We start from the raw sequence: 12,769 nt of genomic DNA on the forward strand, positions 1-12,769 counted from the left end.
TGTGGAGAATTTTCCATGCAGCATTTCCAATCTGTTTGCACTGAATAATATTGATTGGTACTATAGAAAACAAAATACATTAAAATGTGGTCCAATTATGAAAGCTAACTCCGCACGTAGTGAGCGAATGACACCCCTCACAGTGCGGTCGACGCTGGCGCATTTACCTCCCTCTAGCCCCAATATTTGACTTGAAGTTAGCACTGTTTACTGATGACTACTGAAGCAACGGAATCTACAAAGACAACCCACATGAAAGTTGTGTACAGTAATCTCAAGAAATTAAACCTGCTTGTATAATTGTACGCTGTGGGAAGAACACTCTGTCCGTGTTTTAATGTTCATGATTCAGTAGTCCAGTTACACGCTTTGTTTCTTGTGGCCTTGATCAGATTTTACAAAAAGGAGAATTGAAAGCAAAATTGTTAAAATATACTGTACTCCTGAAACTAACAGCTGAAAATTTGAGCGATAAATCTGATTGCGGAATCGGCAAATAATAATTATTCACAACAATTTCTTACTTACACTTGCATCTGAAGATTAAAAAACAAAACAGGCAATTATATTTCATATATCACTAGTAAAGAAATAATGGAATTAGATTCTTCTTCTTGTTCAGTGCTAAAACCCAATTCAACCCCTGGATTAGTCTAATCGACGAAATTTTTCCCAGGAGGGAGGAATTCGTAGTAAATGGATTCCATTAAATACACTCAAGAACAATTTGCGTGTAGGAAAACACAATATATCATAAAGAAGATAATCGATTTCCCTACCCGTGGCAGAATTCTAATCTGTGGTCTAAATACGTAAGTTTCGCGACAACCTAGATGGTCATGCATGAAATGGAAGAGTTATATTTCAGTGAGATTTTACATCTAGTAACACAAGTTCAGTCTCGATTAATAACAGAACGTATTTGTCAACTGAATAACTTCTTAATCGGTTGGCTCTGGAGATCGGATATTCTAATGTGAGACTCATCTTGGTTTTCCTCAGTCCCATCAGGCAAATAAAGGGATACTGCCTCGCATTAAACCACAACCGTTTCCTTCCATATCCTTTCAAATTCATTTTTCACTGTCATCTTATAATTCCACGCTATATTATCCTAGCTACTGACAACATTGTTAAATAAACTACAAATAAACAAATATTTCGATTATTGAGGGAGAAACTTGTGGGCATTTTTTGTTTCTGTTTCTGCTGATTATGGATAAAGTTACAATCGTCACTGGTACTTTTGGTATACAGATTTTAAGTTTCCCTTGCAAATTATGTATATAGTATCGATGTGAACCTTTGAAAATAAATATCATATCATTATATGTTAATATACAGACATATCATTACATTGTACTTTCGGAAACGCTAACATCTCGTTCAGATATTTCCGGCAAATTAATGCTGCAATTGACTCAGTGAATTTGTAAAAAGTCATTCACGAACAGTGCTCGTCTCAACTACGTGGTTCAGTACGAGGATCATTGACGTATTTCACCTCTGCACTTCCGGAGTCAACGTTCACGTTTAGGGGAAGCGAAACTTATGTTATGAGTCTCTTTACTGCGAGTTCGACAGCTCAGTTTTTCTAAGAGTATTTTATTCTGACTTCGTTGTTATGTAAAATTATCATTCCGCAAATTGAGTAAGCATGTTTCACTTGGCAAATACAATTACGTATACGTATGCATATAATACGTATATACCTCTATATTTACATATATATGCATATATACACATATGTAACTGTCGTTATTTGACCAGGGGGTCGGATTTCGAATGCCGGTGGAGGCAAGAACTTTCTCCTATCCACGACGTCCAGACCTGAACTGGGGCCCACCCAGCTTCCAACCCAATGGGTACCGGAGGCTTTTACCGCGGGGATAAAACGGCAGGATCATGACCCTAACCACTCGGCTAATGCCGAGGTCAAGAAAATGTGGATCTACATATCCGCTCCCTTATGTGTCTCCACGGAGTAGTGCTTAACTAGTTAAGCACAGAGGCAACTTTGACTTTACCGTATCTGTCGTTATTTATTGTCTGTCCTCTTTCTACAAGACATTCCCTGATTCGTAAAACATTGGCAGAAGGATAAACGTAACAGATTTTTAACACTGATCTTATTATCAGCTTGTCCTTTGATTGTAGAGGAATCATTGTCCTATTTACACGGTCCTTCTGAATGTTAAGAAATACCAGTGGTGAGTTCTTCATATTCGGCACGTTTGAATTAAAAATAATAAGTTGCTTGTGCCTAAAATGACTATGTTAACTAGTTACTATTATAAAATCATGGTGCTGGAGGATATAAGTGTTACCATTGTACCAACTAACACAATAAGCTCATACTGGCCGTCACTAACAGCTACCTGTTATAATGTTTCATGCATAATAGGTGTACGAGGATTACACAAGTCACATACCAGTTGCATAACATTTAACGTCATTGAATTATTGTATAAAATTCTGATTTTTTAGTTATCAACATAATCGTTAATTAGCAGCATTTTAAGTCCTGTTATCGGATGCGATTCTTAAAATCTAGGATTACTGCAGCGCGGAAATGAAAAGTTACAGATCGAGAACAGTTTCGAAAAGAAACTTTTCGCACAACAATGCCACTCTAAGTGCCGCCGTAATCTTGACATTTCTATGCAGGTCGGAGAAAAGAATATTAACGCCACCCTTTTCAGTGTGGGATTGAAACTTTCAAGGCAGCGACATATGCAATGTGACGCCGAGAATTTGGATAGATAAATACCAACAGTCTGGAAGAGCCTGCTGTCTCTATTTTCAGAATAGAATATATCCATCCTGAAGACTGAGGTAGGATGTTCCTCCGAAACAAGAAGGGCTCACATTTCAGAAAACAATAGATTCAAAACTGTTTAATTTTCTTACACCTGTCATAATAGATATTATTAATCTCCTCTTTGAATTCGTACCCCGGTGAGGACAAACCTATCCTTGTATTGAAATAATCAAGCTTCACTCCATGTAGATGGTGACCAAACATTAATATTCTCTGTTCAGCAGTATTGAAATATCAAATTCAGGATCACAGCTGACTACGCAAGCTTATACTTCCGAATTTAGAATATCTTGCCTATATTTTATGAATTGTTCTGGCTCTTGTATTGACATTAACAAAAAATTTAAGAACTCTCAGCTCTTCAAAATCCAGTGGTTCTATAAGTACAGTCTGCTCTAAAATACCAGACCTATGCATTCTGCTGACACTGTGTGTACTTGTGTGTTTCGTACAGTTCTCACAATTAACATTAACAAGTTGATCTTTGTAGCAGATAAGTAACGTGTTTCCTCTGAGGTACGAACTGAATTGCCATATATTATGTGCAAGAAATTCATTCTTCAAACGTATAAGGTTCCTAAAGTCAGTCATCGCATATGTTCTTTATGATGTCGAGCTCTTAGTTTTGTCTCATAAATACTGGTAGCTGACAGAGGAAACTGTCTCCTCGGACTTACCAGTGATGTCAGTGGCCACCGGGCAGACGAAGATGCAGAGCAGGGGCAGCGCGAAGAGCAAGTTGCCGTAACGGCGAGGTCTGCGAGCGCACTTGTCTTCCATGTGTATACAGCTCTGAACAGAGGCGCGTGCAACATCACGACTAGAGCGCTCGGCCAACCACGCCACTCTATATTCCTCATGGTCCCTACTCCACGCCGGCGCTCTAAGATTTCTCCCCCACCGTGACGTGTCTGTAACAAACAACAACATTGACCCTGCTTTTGATTTAGACACGGGCACTTCTGAACATCTCGTAGCCTGAAGGTAGTGGGTTCGAGTACTAAAACAAAATACTTGTTTGCTGGTGAAGAGGAAATGTAGCCACCCTATTTAGCTTAGGAAGAGAATGAGAGGGAAAGGAAAAGAAATGGGATATACAGAAAAGTAACGAGAGAGAGAGAGAGAAAGCAAGAGTATTTATCGACACCAATTATTTATGTAAAATTTATAATTATATAAGCATCCACAGAATCCGCTTGTGTGTTAGTAAGATAAATTATTCATTTAAGGGAAACTCAGAATGTCAGTGGGTTCCCCCAGGAATTCTGTGATATAAACGATACAGGTCTAATTATTCAAACCTTTTATTTATGTTTTACTTCCCTTCTAATTGGAAGAGTTTAATTGGCACTTATTTTTGGACGATGGATACTTTTCTTGAAGCAAGAATTTATAGCTTCTAAAATGGCATTAAATACTGATATACAAGGAACATATTATGACGTGTATACCTATTACTAGGAAACGGCTCCGCAAACATATTCTCGCAACACACGCGCAAGCGAAAATATGACGTCCGTTGCTATGTAACAGACCAGTAGACACGCCTCCTTAACAATACAAGCTGTGTTTTCTGTCGGGTCCGTGCTGATGGATTATAAAGGGGCAAAGAAAGCCGTTTGAGAAGTAGAGAAAAGTAGTCGGAAGTGGAGAGTCGAGTTTTGGGGCGCCAGGCTGCCGGGATATCAGCTTGGGAGCAGAGGAATCGAATTAAGTCGAGTCTTCGAAACTGGTAGCTGCAGAATAGTGGCAAGAAAGGAGTCGGTGTATGAAGAGAAGACTTCATATGTGTTTTGAAGCGACAGTGAGACTATGATAAATCCGTTGCCAGGATACGACTAGTAAAGGCTGAGAACCCTAGTGAGTGTGTAACGGTGAACTCTAAAGTGTGTAGAATAGCAATAACGCTGTATTGCCTGTAGTCCCGAACTGTGTGAATGTATAAGGTGCAATAAATCCAATCTTCCAATCCAAAACCCTTCTTATAAGTCACCTCTAAGCGTGACAATATTTATATACACAGTGAAAGCAGTTTCAGGCCCCAGTTGTGATGGAGACCGAAGTATGAAACACCCGGTTGCCAGGCTTGTAAATTTTTAACAAGAGACGAGAACAGGTAAACGAACTCGACATGGATTAACAAGTGAAGTCTTCGCCGCTGCTTAGTTCTGAATATCGAGCCGGTAAAGTTATGCGTGCACGAAGAATATGAGAACGTGAATTTTATATGTTAATTCGGCGTTTCCGCTGTAGCCTACGTTAAACATTACTTTCTTGTAGCTTGTTTTGCGACACCTTCAGCGTCTCAAAGATATATTACTGCGAAAAGTAGAATGATTGGGGCATAAGGAATTGCAAAGGATTTGGAAGGAAGCTGTTATGACCTAGTGGACAGTCACGGAATTTACGTTTGGAGGACCGAAGAAAGTTCTAGAAGACCGCTCCATAACTCAGGCCGTTAGTTGTCGGCTTCCCACAGCGGCGGCCCTAGTTCGAGCCCGTTCTGGTCATGTGGGATTTCGTGGTGGACAAAGCGGTATTGGTGCAGGTTTTCTGAGAGTACTGTAGTTTCCCATACTAATTTTCATTCCACCTACAGCTCCGTACTCATCATCTATCGTCCGTGGCTCCTACAATATGGCAGTTAGTGGCCGAAGTAACAACTGGACTCAGTGTCACCCCACCCCAAGAAGCTAAAGGAACTGAGAAACCTCAGTCTGTACACCTGTCAAGCATTACTTTTACTTTTATTGAAAGATTAATATTTATCAGTGGCTGGGTTTCTAAGCACAATATTCTGTTTTCAACGCAAAAGCTTCATCATACATGCACTTAATTTTATGCTTCTATGAAGGTGAATATGCCGGTCACGGTAGCCGAGCGGTCTAAGGCATGCACTGTCTTCGCTCGCTCGGAAGCTGAGATCGTGGGTTCGAATCCCACTCAGGGCATGGATGTTTGTGTGCGTTTTTCTGTGTTTGTCTACAGGTAGAGGCCTTGCGACGAGCTGATCACTCGCCTAAGGAGTCCTACCGTATGTGTAAGATCTAGTAAACCGAAGTGAAACGGAGAGTTTCATGGAGGTAGGCCTAGAACCAAATGAGGGCTGTAGCGCCAAAGGAAAAAAAATGAAGGTGAATATATTGCTTAACGGATGTTAAAGTAGCCCTCGTTATATTAGAATCAACTCCGATTTTCTCTGGAGCTCTTAAGGTACATTACTGAATTTACTCGTATAACATATTTAATTAGTCTAGTTCCATTTCAAAGGTTATTTTACTTCGAATGACACAGAAATATGATCATAGTGAACAAGAAAAGTACTAGAGGTGGCCGATTTTGGACTTCAATATATAGATTTGCTGCCTTGTATCGTTCAGGACCCACAGACAAAATAACATTGCTCTACGATGAGAACCAAAACTTAAAGTAATGGCGTGTGTTAATAAATATGACTAAAAGGCCAATCCTGAACATTATCCATATCCTTAGGTTTATTTAAACACAACGACAAGGAAACTGTGCTTCTTTCCGTGATCAGGATTTAGGGTGGAGTGTCAATTCCTGATCTCAGAACAGACAGAGGGATTACTGATCGAAACAGATCATGTTAAAAAAAAAAGTTATGTTTGGAAGAACCTACCATATCGGACAGTGTCTAAAATATTATATTGTAAATTAGTCATGTACACAGCTATGCACCATCACACTGTTGCCGGTTATTTTATTACTTTGTTACTAATGTTGTTCTTATTCTGATTCCATTTTTTTTTAATTTGTTGATTTCATTGCTCTATTTGTTGACTTTATTTCTGAATGTGTTTTTTTTAATTCTCATATTTCTTGCTTTCATTCTTGTATTTGTTGCTCTCAAACCTGTATTTGTTATTTTCATTCTTATGTTTGTTGTCTTGATACTGAAACGTGGATGGATACAGTTAAACGCCTCACGACCGAATACAAGCAAGGCAACAATGGGAGCGCGGGGCTTTCTATGCGGTCGGTGCCATGACCGTTGCTATGCGATCTCTCCGTAAACACTTTGCAACAATAGAGAAACTATGTTCTGTGAGGTCGGTGCGAAGGCTTTATGACGAGATTCCAAGAATAACCAAGTGACCCTGCGAGTCGTAAGAGGCGACGAAAAGGGAAGTCTCAGTTCTGAGACAGTAAAATACGGTAACGAGTCTCAAGGGACTCGGACCCAAGAAAGACTGCGCTGGCAAGGGCCAGCAGCATATACAAGAGACAGACACGTCCTCTCGTCAGAGAGGACGCCACACAAAATCAAGACCGTAAATGTCAAACAGTAATAAATGTCTGGTCATGAGCCACAGATGGGGCTCGAAACCAAGACTTACTGACTGACTGACTGACTGACTGACCTTCAATCGCAATGTGACTTTGACTTGACGAAGGAGTACTTTGAGTATTTGAGTATATTTGAGTGTGTTTAAGTGACAGCCACGGGAAGTTCGTCGTGTGAAGACTTGGCTTATGATTGTAAGACTTAAATTATGAGTAATACTTGGAGTGATTTGAAGCGCTAGTTTCTATGTTGAGATCCATCAGCAAAGTGGACAATTATGCATGTAACAGTGGATTATTAAGTGTATGTAAATCAGCGATAGCGCTGTAGTTTGAGTGTAACTAAGAGAGAGTGTGTAAGCAAGCTGCCAATAAATCCAATCATTCGAACTAGAACCCGTTATTTAGTCACGCATACCCCCTTACACATGACAATGCTTATTATTTTATCTTTTAATGAATGAGACATACATTATAATTCCTCTTATAATCTGATACTCCTAGAAGCATGTATGAGCATGAAGCAGAGAAACATCACGTCAATGCACAAAGAAGAAACATGTGCATGAAGCATTTGGTTTAAAATCTCTGGTTTTACAATTAACAGATAATGTCGTTCTAATATCCTTTGTTCTGCAAGCTATGTATAATGCTAAATCTGCTTCATTAACGCACCTGTATTTAATCCATCCCTTTAATTACCATATCAACATAATATTCCATAGATTAGCACAGAATTCATCCACATACTCTACTCCACCATAAGAAATTCGTAAAATCGGCCACGTGATTACAGTACAGTCAACACCAGCCTCCAGTCATATCCGTAGTACTCGTAGAATATGCAGAAGGATTAGCCTGTGACGAACGTGTTGTTTAGCGCTGCCATATTCGTCAACTGTCTAGCTTAATTTGAAGAGGGGAAGCTTTGCATATCCGCGGATTATTGCCAATTAATTTGTGCTACAGGCTGGATCATGAAGCGTTATATAAATTCATATTGAAGTCAGACGTGTTAGCAATGTGCAACTGTGTAAGCTGCAGAGAATTTATTTTCCTATATTTATTTGTAATGGAAAAAATATGCATCTAATTCAAGAAGAACGTATGAGCTTAAACAATTAATAAGCAGAATAGGAAGAACATCTTTCTTACAAGGAAACAATGGTCAAGCGAGGGAATCCTTATTCAGCTTTCGGATTAAATAATAGGAAGCGAAAAAATGCACGCTTTCAGCTTTAAACAGGCCAAAATTATATTGAAATAAAATGGAATAATGATTAACAAAAACACATCACCTCATAACAGACTTTATGGAAAAAGAAAAAAATCTGTCTTGTTAACATACGAATATTTATCTGCAAGATTCCACGATTTTGTGCGTCTTTAACAGGTGAATATTAAAAGTATTCATTATCTTAAAACGTTTACGATCTATATATCCAAGGAATTAGTATAGCAGTGACAGAACTAACTCGGATGCTGACCTGTTCAAACATCGCTCGGACATAAGAGTAGCCTCAATAGCGAACTTCACGATTTGCTTAACCAGTCAAGACAGGTTCACTGATAGCACTTAAATCAGGTCATGATATATTCGCCCCACAATCCTCCTGAATCATGATTCATAATCATGCTCCTGTACATTATTTGACGCTATATACATACATATATTAATTTACTTATTTACTTAATCCGTTCCTCTTATGCCTTACGGTGTCGAGGTTTTATTTTATTTTGATAATTTTATAGAATTTAGGACTCCTTGAACGAGTGATCAGCCCGTTGCAAGGTCTCTACCTAAACAGAGGACAACACAAACACAGAATAAACACATACACATACTAAACATCTATGCCTTGTGAGGGATTCGAACCCACGATCCCGGTTTCCGAGCGAGCGAAAACAGTTCGTCTTAGACCGCTCGCATACCGTGACCGGCATATATATTAATTCGCAGGAAATACTTAATGAAATAAAATGGTAAATAATTTTGATAGACCAACACAATGTCTGTATGATTTTCCACAATGTGTCTCCTCAAATGTGTACAAATGATTCAGAAGTTAACAGATGCCACAGAGAAACGAAAGCCTAAAACATGAATGACGAACCACTGGCCAAGTGCCAGCTTTGTCCTTGGGTCCGAATCTGCTGACACCGGTGACGAGAGATTGTGAGGTATCAACATGTACAGTCACATGATAATTCGGTACTTCACCGCGCCATAATGCCTTTCTGTAAGTAGTTACTATAGGATTCTGATGATGGTGTATAACACACAGAGATATTGGGTTTTCGGACTTTATCCATCGTCCTGGTTTTTAAGATAACTAAGAAAAACACGACGTTTCGGAAACTGGATCTGTTTCCGTCCTCAGGTGAGGGAAAACACCTATTCTGTTGGGTCACTGGTCCAGTGATTGAGGCTAGCTCTTTCTAAGGGACCCAACAGAATAGGTGTTTTCCCTCACCTGAGGACGGAAACAGATCCAGTTTCCGAAACGTCGTGGTTTTCTTAGATATCTTAAGAACCAGGACGAGGGATAAAGTCCGAAAACCCAATATCTCTGTGCCTTTCTGTAAGGTTCATTTCTTTTGTTTCCCTATATATATCCACCTTACACACACAGAACCCCCCCCCAAAAAAAGAAAGAAAATTACACGAAAATAAAACGCTGTATTACCTCGTTTGTTGATTTGAAACATGAAACAGATAAAGCGAAATTGAAGAAGCTGTCCTTTGCTGAACAAGGTGGTGTAGCGGTTCGAATCCCGGCCGTTATATCGGTTTCCCTGAGTGAGGTTGGTGTGGTTTTACTCAGTCCCTCGTTCCAAATCCATTCCAATCCCTTGCTATATAATCCTAGATCCTGACAGCGTAGTAAAACACGCAGTCAAACGTAATCGTCCGACAAAGATGTGGTTCCCGTTTGTGTCATTTTCAAAACTTAGATCTGAAGAAGCGCTAGGAATATGTCGCATCAGATGTCTCATCAAGTTCACCAGGCTGCACTAAGGCAGAGGGTATGGCTGCCACTGCTTCTAGCTGGTGAATAACCTGCCATGAAAATCATACACCAGGCTGTGAAAAGATTTGTCATCCCTGCCCACAAGGTCGCGCAAACATAAATTTTCGAATGAATGGGGAGATTACAGAAAGGCATGGGTGTCCATAATAAGGCATTATTTATTTTCAGCGTACAATGTGTAACGCGTGGAACTACGCCTAATTCAGAAACGTCAAGACTCTAGGCCTAAAAAATATGAGCCTTATTTGAAACATAATATTTCTTAAAAAAATTATTGTTAATGATAAAAACTCAAAGCTAGTGGATGACTGAAGAATTTGTTGTGTTTAAAATAAATCACACCGGAAATTTTGCTTAATAATGAACAGTTGAAAGATTTCCTGTTCAAAGTATTACCAACACTTAACACAAACTGAAAAGTTGCAGCAGTTTTCGAAATTCAGAAGAACTTACAATTAAATTGGCAACAAATTATTTGAATGTAAGTTTTGAGGTTTTCACGGCGATGACTATGAAGAAAGTCGTCTTCTGGGTTTAGGCGCCGTGTATTCTTCGTTTTGGCCGACGTTTCGGAGGAACGTATCGCCTCCATCTTCAGAGCAGGTGAATGGCTTGGAATGCAGAGACCAGTAGCTACAGCTACGTTCCTCCGAAACGTTGGCCAAAACGAAGAATACACGGCGCCTAAACCCAGAAGACGACTTTCTTCAAATTATTTGAATGTTTAGATTGAGCGTTAAGGTGGTCGATGTGTTATTTTCTCATTAAAACATAAACGACAATGCTTCTTATATTTAAATTACATTATTATATTGTGTTTCAAAATTGAAACTGGAAAGCTCCGAAAGCCACAGCTTGACGAACAACATTTATTCAACTCAATTTGGAATGTACCTGGTCCGTTCCCCAGCTGTGACAGAAGCTATACTTACTGAAGGTTTTAGTGGCTTCCTTATTTCCCGTAGATAAATGCTAGAATAGACGGACACAGCAGGTCACGGTCTTATAAGAATACTGCGAATGTTAATAACTGCATTGTTGTGTGTATTGTAACTGCTTTCATTCGTCATTTGTACACTTGCAACAGACTTTCAAATATATGTATTCGAATTTGCAAAATTAAAAATATACAGAATAAAGCAAATTCTTTTTTTTACGCTATGAAACACTTCAGCAAGAAAAACACAATGAAAGAGATTTCATACAAACACTCTGCAGGGATTAGAACCTCATTTATACTTAAAAAAACAGCGCTGGGCACTTTGCCTTCAGTCATTCTGCTAGAATTCCATGCCTCTATCTCTTTCTTTGTTCACGACTTTCGTAATTATTAACAATCAAAACTTCCTCTTCAGTTTAAATATATATTTTTTTTTTCTATTGTGAAAGCATATATAAAAAACTTTATGATCATCTGACACTGACGTAGGATAGACAAAATAATAAGTCAACTAAGCTCCATTCTTGATTTCTCTGCTTGCTTACTCAGCATCCCAAAAAATAATAACAATACACTCGTAAGCAAGGCAAAGAAGGAAATAAAAATCACGTACACGTAAACAAAGACAAAGCAAGACAACTTGTGTCATTCAGATAATTAGACAATAAAAAAATGCAATACATGCAGACATACCGAACACCATGCAATGATAAAATTATAGATATATTTATAATTAATAGTAAATTATTAAGAAAGCACCAATATAAAATACGAATAAGAGAAACATTTTTGGTTCCAAATACGTCAGCCTCCCTGTGAATATAATTAGCACCTGAAGCGCATCTAGCAGAGGGACAGTCCTACTAGAAGAGCCGACAGTGAAGATAGTAAAGTCTTGATGCACGGAGAAGGAATCCAGTGACCAATAGAACCAAAGAGTGAAGGAGAGAAGTTAGAGCCAAAATAAATTTGAAAATGGAACAGTGCATCAGGCTGTACCTTCTCTTAAGTAACGCATGCAATTTTAAGTGCTTTAATTCATTTCAATTATTTATTATTTATGTGCAGAGTCAACAGCNCACTGTACCTAATAGGATTTCAAACAATAGAGGTGTATTCAAGCTTAGGTCTAACAAATATCAAATATAATATACAGAAACTGTCGAAGGACGGTAAAGAGAAACCTACGCTACGAACCAGACAGAGAATATATAACTGACATTATTAAGAAAATGAAGTTTAGAATCAAGAAATATTCCCAGGTCCTTAATGTAGTTACAGAAGATTGACAAAGCTGGTCCTCTTAAATCAATATGTTAACTTCAGTTTTATTAATGTTGAATTTTATGTAGTTAGCAGTGGATCAACCTTATATAGATTTAATTTAAAACTCCAGTAGATTTCAGTCTTTAGGACAGTTGATAGGACGTCTGATTTTGTTCCATCCGCAAAACATAAATCTCTAGAATACTTCATTTCGTCACTTTAAATGATTGTGTCTCAGAACAGATCCTTCAGGAACAACACGGAGTATTTCAAAGGACAATGAAAACAAACTCCAGATATATGGACCAGTAATTATCTGTTGGTGAGGTGGCTGCTAAAACCAGTTTACGTAACCACATGAAAGTTCAATGACATTAAGCTTATGAATAATAAGAACAGGAC

General features: G+C 38.6%; 1 protein-coding gene across 1 annotated transcript in view; it reads right to left on the minus strand.

Moving 5' to 3' along the window:
• The window catches only part of LOC111865142 (lachesin-like), an 801,402-nt gene that overhangs the window by 666,016 nt on the left and 122,617 nt on the right, over nt 1-12,769 (minus strand). Inside the window, exon 2 of the mRNA XM_033751702.1 lies at nt 3,499-3,732. Within this exon, the coding sequence (XP_033607593.1) occupies nt 3,499-3,601 (103 nt within the window). The 5' untranslated portion in view covers nt 3,602-3,732. The remainder of the gene's footprint in view (nt 1-3,498; nt 3,733-12,769) is intronic.

This window comes from Cryptotermes secundus, unplaced genomic scaffold (genome assembly GCF_002891405.2).
Source record: "Cryptotermes secundus unplaced genomic scaffold, Csec_1.0 scaffold92, whole genome shotgun sequence".
NCBI lineage: Eukaryota > Metazoa > Arthropoda > Insecta > Blattodea > Kalotermitidae > Cryptotermes > Cryptotermes secundus.